We start from the raw sequence: 8827 nt of genomic DNA on the forward strand, positions 1-8827 counted from the left end.
TTTTGCCTCTAGACCAATACAGCTACAACTTGGATACCTAAACTTTAATGTTACATTAACCTCAAACTTTATTTTTGAACTACAAGTTGTAATGCTTTATTGGTGCCATCTTGTGGTAAAACTGTGTATTGCAGCTTTTAATTAAATACTATCCAAGTTCAGTACAACTAGCTACTTACTCTTAAATAGAAATAATGAAGTAAACAACATTTACCTAAAAATACGATAGAAAACATTTATCGGATGCATACTTGATATCAGAATTACTTTAATGCTATTTATTAAATCTGGACTCCGGCCAAGAGATAAGAGAATACATTTGAATGTCGCAAGTTGTGATACACTGATAAATCTGTAAAACCAACTTAAGTCCATGGGTCAAGAGATAATAAACTGAGTGGGACATTAATGCCACATTTTGAGCTTCCTTTCATATTCTCTTTGCTTCTTTAGTTCCTGGACAAGAGCATTTTATACAAGGCATCTATTTGTATTTTGCCCTTAACATCTGTCCTTAATATCTTTAAAGGCAGAAGAGCTATTCAGCTTGTCATTATTCACAAGATATGCACAAAATAAATCAGAACTTACAGATCATCATTCATGAAGATGTCACTCTTTTTCAACTGGGTTGTATCATAACTCTGCTCAATGGGAAGACCTCTGTAAAAAATGGGAAAGAAAACCACAAGCACGCATATTTCAAGATGGTTGTAAAAAATTAGGAAACACATACCGAGTATTTTTTGCATGAAAAAGTAGCTCTTATCACAAAAAATAATAGCTACAAGAAATGGAGATATTTTACTGTCAAGCAGTAAGCAGATACTTATGAACAAAATTATCTAATAAATATCAAAATGATTTTCTGAATTGCAGAATATCTCACACTAAAATCAGTAGGAACTATGCATGCTCAGAATCTCTGATTCAAACCACTAAAAGTCAAAGGAAACTCTAGAAATGACTTCAACAGAGACAGGATGAAGCACTTGTAGCATGATCCTATTAGTGGGTGAATATTTCCTACAATACTGAACCCCCTCAGCTTCCTTCTGATATCAAGAGGCAGGGAGGATCAGACCCTTATTGGGTTGAAGGATGCTATTTTCTTCAGTGGTTCTTATCACTGAACAGAAGCCTCACCTTTGAGTGTGAAAACACCATCTTATCTGTCTCCCACCTTACCTGATGGAAGAGATATATGTTGCTTGGTTATCAGCAGCTAAGACAGGGGAAGGCAGGGAAAGGGAGAGTGAGAGGGACCACAAAACTGAAGAAAATAGAGGTGAAATAACTTGTTTTAACTGGTAACTTTATCTCTGGAATAAGGAACAGTCTCACAGTTCCTGACCTCTGCCTGAAGAGGCTATGCTTATCAGACATTAGTTAGAAAATTTTTCAGTATCAGAAACGTGCAGCTATAACTGCATGGTAATAGTGGAGACATGGACCAGAAGAAGAGAGAGAAAGATCTTGGTTCAGGGTGATAAGGCACATGTTTGTATATTCTGCTTGGCTCAAGGTAGCTTTTAGGATATGTGAAGGTTCTGTAGTAGTCTGACAATGGCATTTAGCCAACTGTTTGCATACACTGTCTAAAAGCTAGTTAACTGTCTTGCCTCTTTTCATTTTTGAGCCAGTGCTGATACCATGCCTGCTTCCTTATATTCCTCTGGTGACACCTTTTATCCCTAAGGGAGGCCAAGATACACGTCTCCTTAGACAAAGCCAAGGGTGCTAAACCTCTCTGGCCCCACGAGCTGGATCCCCCATGAGGGATTGGTCTTCAAGCCAGATCCAGCAACCGGGCAGAGTGTAGGGTTCAGTCCATGGGTGCGATCTGGAGTGAACCTGCACGCTGGACCTGGCTACACTATGACTCCATGCACTGACCTGACCCCAAGCATCAGATCCAGCCATGGAGTAAATGGACTGAGGAAGCATGGAGCTGCATCATCTGGACTGTAGAGATCCTCACAGGTCAGAAAAATCTGGCAGTGGGGAAGCAGTGGCAGTGTCAATTGCCATGTCTCTGGAAGGAATTAACACTGCTACCACTCCTCTGCCCCAAAATTTCCCAGACACATGGGGGAGCCCTGCAGGTCAGCCCCACAGTACTGGAGGTTCAATGCCATCCAATAAACTACCTCACAGTGAAAACTTTATGGAATGTAGATATTTGCACTGTCATCCCACATGACATCCTACAAGTCATCTCTGAAAACTCCAAGTTCCAGTTATTGTTCAGAGGCACAAGGGCCTCAAATGTGGCTCTCACTGAGGACACCATATACTAAATACATCTGTGATGTGAATGATCTCTTCAAGTTAACAGTAAAAACATGCCAACCTAGAGGCTTTCAATTTTTGCTGTATTTACTTCTAAAAGATTATAGTTACAATAATGCAACTTTAGATAACTGGTAAGATAAGGGTAAGTACCAATAAAGCATTGTATTTGGAATCCAGATAGACTTTAGTCCAGTGCATCAGCATTAATACGATACTTGGAAGGCAAAAATATTGCTGCTCCCTGCATCTACAATCACTTTTAGGTCAATGCACAACTGAGCATCTTTAACTGAAGACTGTATTGCACGGCACCAAGCTGATAAACAGTTGTAAATATATAGTGCACTTCTGAACAGGGGCCTTTCCAGTATTTTTAATACATACTGGCATTTGCTGGTGAAAGATTAGCATTACTTTAGTTTTTTTTCACATAATACCAACTCTGCCAATCCCTATTCCGATGACTTAAAATTTCCTTATATTCCAGTTTATGTAAATTGGATGAGAGAGATCCACTCAGAATGTTTAAGAGTCAGCAATAAGTAATACAGGTAAGTGCTGAAAAAAAATCTGCTTTTCTTCATAAATTTTCTATTGAGATGTTATAAAAATTGAAAAATGTGACACACATTCTAACAGCAACTGGTTATAACCACAGAGTTTTGAACTGCAGTACTTGAACCATTCACTGTAACTCCACATCATGTCAAAAATATTTACAGAAAACATCAATACAGATGTTCTAAAATATATGGGTCTGAAAAAATTTACAAAGAATATATCAAACCCTGTCCAGCACCAGCATGAGATTTATTTTATTCAAGTTCAGCCTGGTTTGATCTCCAATTGTCCAAACATGCTGTATTCTATTAGCCAATATTGGGTAAAACAATGCTTTAAAATTCCAACATTTAATGCATATCACCAACTGACCTTGGCCAGAGATCCCCACTATACCCATACTGTTGATGTCCTTTTGTAAACATACAAGAAGGTTCATTCTTTAGCCTGTGATCTTCTGGCAATGAAACTGGTACAATTTCTCCATGTTCTCTTTCTGCTCCCCAGGGAAGCCTGCACCATTGAAATTCATTCCTGAACTTCTCATACCTGAAACATAAAAATCCACAACCCATTCTTAAATCACAGCAACAATTACAGCTACTTGAATATCTTCACAGATATCTTACAATGGAAATTTTTATTTTATTTTATTGGTGGTAGGTTACTCCATTTTGACTGATCATAAACAAATCAATGGGAGTTTGTTCATTGATTTCAACAGCAGCAGAATCAAATCAAGCATGCTTTAATCAACTGGAGGAAAAAAGAAGTTGAATATAGATCAAAATATGCTACTTGTTTAACTGCGCTTGCATACTCTCTGTTATTAGAGCAGAGATGAATATGTTGTCCTCTAGCTGATATACAAAATTGGACCATGATTTAGTTTCCCCAATTCATGGTTTTCTCTTCTCTTCATTGAGCACACCAATAAAAATTACTTTTAAAACTGAGGCAGTGAGCAAAACTGGTAAGTACTGGCCCTGGAAGGAGAAGCCTCAAGATTGCTCCCAAACTCAAAAACCATAGGTTATGCTGCTGTGCTCTCATTTAGTTTATGTTAAGACAGAGGCAGTAAGGTCTAGCTGGAAAGGGAGGATCCAGGGATTTTATCTGAGGATCCAGGGCTATTCTATCCCCAAGACCTGTCGTTGATGCAAAAGGTCTGATTCTTCCCTCAACTTCAGTCAGGTTTATAGTGCAAACTTTTGCTGGCATAAGTAGACTGATCACAGGCAGAAGGTAGGAGAGGGTGGCACCTTAGGGTCTTGGCACAGGTTACCTTAAAACCAACATAAAGGTTATTAAAACAAGAGCAGTCATTAAAGGGTGCTAAGCTGCCAAACATTCCCTCTAAACATTTCAAAGTTATGCCATGCCAGCTGAGGTTTACCTTTGATTTGTTTTGCCTAGATTTCAGGGGATTGTATGAATGGTGTGGGAAAACAAAATGCCTTTGATTCCTGCAGCATCCCAGGATACATAGCTCTCAACCACTTCCCACCCTCCAAATCTCTAATGGGGTCCCCACATGTGCCCCCCGCTTCCCCTGGCTCCAGGCTAACAACTCTCTGTGCGCATAATTGCAGAGAGACCATGGAGGGAAGGGGGAGCACACTTCTTCCAGCCCATGGTCTCAGTTAATTGAGCACTGGAGACTCTGGGCTGAGCACAGAGCACCCAGACAGAGAGACCAAGCAAGCATCTCATGGCTGTATGGTCTCCATCTCTTGGAAGCATAGAGAGATCTATAAGCCAACCTGTCTAGGCATTTTTATTCTTACTTCCACACCCCTACCCTTCCATGTATCATGCATCTTATATAAGACAGTTCCTAGGCACACAAACCTAACCTCTAAAGTCACCAGTAAGAGAAACAACACAATTTAAAGTTCACTTCAGAACTAGTAGTTTGAGAGCATTGGTATATACCATTCTGGCTGCTCCACTGGGTTAATCTGTGCTGCTTTAACATACATTCCAAATTTTAAATTGAATTCCTCTAACAACTGCATTAAGTGGACCGGTGCATGGATTGTTATACCACATACATCACAGAACTATCAATTCACTAGAAGCAAAAATACCAGGTTTGTACAAGTCCTAGCATCTACCTGCCGAAGACTCTTTTATAAAAAAAACCTGGGGGATTGTGGGTTGGCAGAGTCCATGGTCAGGTGGGTTGGGAGTTGGCTAAGAGATCAAACCCACAGAGTGTTAGTAGATGGGTCTGTATCATCCCGGTGGGAGGTGGCCTGCAGCGTTTAATTCTTGGCCTTGTGCTGTTCAACATCTTTATTAACGATTTAGATGAGGATGTGGAAAGCATGCTGTCTAAGTTTACAGACAATACTAAGTTATGGGGGAAAGCAGTCATGGTAAGGGATAGGATGTAGATCCAAGATGACCTGGACTAGTTGGAAAGGTGGGAGATTCAATAAGGATAAATGCAGAGTGCTTCACCTGGGGAGAAGTAACCAGTGACATGAATACAGATTAGGAGGAGATGTCCTGGCCAGCACAATGTCTGAAAGGGACCTCAGGGTTATGGTTGATCACAGGATGAACATGAGCAGCCAATGCGATGCTGTAGTCAGAGCTAATAGCATACTGGGGTGCATTACCTGATGTGTTGCAAGCAGGACTACAGAAGTGATACTTCCTTTCTACTCAGAGCTGGTGAGACCCCAGCTGGAGTACTGTGTCCAGTTCTGGGTGCCATACTTCAAAAAAGATGTGGAGAATCTTGAAAAGGTCCAGAGAAGGGCCACAAGAATGATTAGGGGCCTGGAGGACAAACTTTATGAAGAAAGACTAATCTGGGACTGGTAGACTAATCTGGATCTGGGACTGTTCAACCTGAGGAAGAGAAGAGTGAGGGGGGACTTGGTGGCTGTCTACATATATGCAAGGGGTGAATATTGGGAGCTGGGAGAAAAACTGTTCACTGGGGCAACCCAGGGGAAGACAAGGAGCAGTGGCCATAACTGTTAGAGGATGACTTTAGGTTGGACGCAAGGAAGAACTTCTTTACAGTAAGGGTGACTTACATGATTTTACTTATTTTGCTTATGGGGACTGAAGGTCAGTTTTGCTTGTATAATCTCACCAGCAGAAGTCAACATGAATGATTGATTAGCATTTCCTTTTGGTTCAGTTTAAGGAACACTGACACCACAAGCATGCAGAACAGTTTGATGTCCAAACTCACACTCAGAACACTGCACACCCTCCACTTGTAGAGCAGATGTTACCTTATGCTAACACAGATCAGGAATAACTTCGCAGGACTTTAGTGTGAAAAAGAGCCAGAGTAGGCTCATTATTATTTGAATTTAGGCCTTTCACTTCATCTTGATGTATCTCCATTTATCTATCTGTAAAACAGCTATAATAATTCTGATCAGAGAGTCGCAGGTTATTTATAGTTTGTTTTTTTTTCAAGGGATATAAAAATCTCTGGAAGAATCCTCTTGTTCAATTATGAGACACCTCAGGGTGCTGACCCCAAGCTTGGGAGATGGCATCATCATGCTACAATACTATGCCATTTCTTCATGACGCTGTGTCTTGATATGATGAGGCAATTTGTTTATCTAGCAGGACAAACTAGAATAATCCTGTGGGGGCTGATGAGTGATGAGGCATATCTTCCTCCTCTGCTATATTAAAATAACTATATAAACTTTTAGCATCTAATTTTTTAAAAAGTTCAATTTATGGCTTTTTTCCCCCTGAAGGTTAGCAGCCAGACATCAAATCATTCTGTATGCTTGTCAGTATTCATTAAACTGAACCCAGAGGAAATACTAATAAATCATTCATATTGACTTCTATCTGCAGGTTACGAAATTGCAGAACAACCCCTTTGCCTTAGACAGAAAAGGCCAACATTGCACACAAAGGTAATCACCCATTCTGACCAAACAAGGCTTTGTTAAGCTTCTAACGTTTATGGTCGTCCTCACAAAGAGATAGTTATGGTCAATATCAATCCAGTAGAATTATAATTTTCAAGGACATGAACAAAACACTGTCTTCGCACAGAAAATATCAAATTAAAAACCAGACTGGACAAACTGTTAAAAAATTTACTGTAGGGAACAATCTTGTACTGGCAAGGAAACGTACTGAATAGCCTAACACAGGGCTGTCCAACTTCTAAAGCTCTGGGAGCCACACCAGTGGGGACCACACGCTGTACAGACCACATCAGGTGAGCTGTGGGCCACTGGGCTGCTTGCTGCATGGATGCTTCACTCCAGTGCTCCATATACCTGCACAGGCACCCCCAACTACTGCACCACCATTCTCCCCTTTCCCCTGCTACTGGACCATATGGGCACAATTCCCTTGTTCTCCTGCTGCAACACATGTCCTCATGAGTACTCCCTTCCCACTGCCCTATCCAGGTGTGCTCTCCTCTCTTCCCTCCCTGCATGGTCCCGATCGCCCCCATTATACCGTGCCACACTGACCCACCCCCTGTGGCAAAAGCCGTAAATGGCAGCTGGAAGAGGAGAGAAAGCCCAGAGACTCCAGATGCTGTTGCAGCAGGAGCAATGAGGGGGGAGTAGTGGCTGGATGAGAGTCCAGGGCCACAACTTAAATCCTTGTGTCCCTCGGGCTACTAGCCGGATAATCTTAGTCTAAGAGGTAGTTTCCATTTCTAACTTCCATGATTCTATCATTTCAGGGGACTCTGAGGGCACTTCTACATGTGACGTCAGTTTAGTCCTCACTAAACTAAATGGTTTATTTTATATCCCCAGACTTGACACAGTGTGTTTCAATTTATTCCGTCACTGTGTACAAGTGACAGCTCTTAAACCAAATAAATCTCAAATGTGCTATTCACAGTAAATTACTGCACGGAAGCTGCATAACAATCCACCCCATTGATCACTGGTACTGAATTACAGCAGGAGGCACTGGTAAACCTCTAATCCCTGCTATAGACTGGGGATCGCCGACATGTAAAGTTCACCAAAACTGTTGTGATTTCATTCATTTAATAAGTGTCATTTCACTAATTTAATTACTTTTTAACACATATTTTTAAATTGCTGCTATGTCGGGTAAGGACATGTTCCCCCTCCTCCCCCCCTCTTCCAGCTCAGGGGCTGCCTGGCCCACCAGCAGCTCACCGCTCGGCTGCGCGTGTTGGCAGTCAGGCTCCACCGAAAAAAAGGATTGGGCCCCTTGCCATTTCTGCCAGGATGCCCCAGGAGTCCTACCTATCTGAGCCCCTCACTCCCAGGCTATGCTGGTGTCCCAGGAAGTGGCCAGTGCCTGCACAGACACTCCCACCCCACCCAGCAGGGCCCTGCCCAAGCTGCCCGCCTAGCCTGTACTACCCCTGGGCACCCCATGGCGTACCATGATTACTAGGGGCACCATTGCCCTATAATCCACCCCATCTTAATGAAAGGAATATAAAACTGCCTGGCTGCTTTACACATGTAGCTGGAAGCGGTTTAATTTCCTACTAAAAAGTAAAACTGTGGCCACCTGCTCCCAGGACTGCAGACAGCAGGGGCCCCAGGAAGCAGCCACCACTTGCACAGACACCCCCACCTGGCCAGCATGGCCCTACCCAGGCTGCCCACCTGGCCTGTGCTGCCCCTGGCTCCTCAAGGGATGCCTTGATTGCCAGGGGCACCGCCGTCCCATAATCCACCCCTGCTACAGAGGAAAGCAATCCTCCCCTTCCACCCCCCCGCCCCCCAGTCCATAGCAATCTAACCATAGGGTAAAATTCCTTCCTGACCTCAGATATGGCAATCAGTCTGACCCTGAGCAGAAGGGCAAGATCCTCTTAGCCAGGAAACTTTGGCTTTGTGTTGGTAGACCCAGGAACAGAGCAGCACTGTAGTGCTCAAAGCCAGCACCTCAGAGGCTGGACCACACATACTGCTTCTATGGACTGCCTCCTCTTCAGTGTCCCGAAAGACCTCTGTGATGAATG

At 42.7% G+C, this 8827-nt stretch overlaps 1 protein-coding gene across 4 annotated transcripts in view; it reads right to left on the bottom strand.

Annotated features, from left to right (window-relative positions):
• Positions 1 to 8827, bottom strand: part of CUNH7orf31 (chromosome unknown C7orf31 homolog) — a 56455-nt gene that overhangs the window by 35438 nt on the left and 12190 nt on the right. For 2 of the 4 annotated variants that reach the window (XM_019508606.1, XM_019508605.1), the window contains exons 3-4: positions 3229 to 3405; positions 592 to 663 (exon numbers count right to left, since the gene is read on the bottom strand). In XM_019508606.1, the coding sequence (XP_019364151.1) occupies positions 592 to 663; positions 3229 to 3405 (249 nt within the window). Of the gene's footprint in view, positions 1 to 591; positions 664 to 3228; positions 3406 to 8827 lie in introns of those variants that run through there. The other 2 variants (XM_019508607.1, XM_019508608.1) reach the window with 2 other exon arrangements.

This window comes from Gavialis gangeticus, unplaced genomic scaffold, assembly GCF_001723915.1.
Source record: "Gavialis gangeticus isolate Ggan-Ray unplaced genomic scaffold, GavGan_comp1, whole genome shotgun sequence".
Classification (NCBI taxonomy): Eukaryota; Metazoa; Chordata; order Crocodylia; family Gavialidae; genus Gavialis; species Gavialis gangeticus.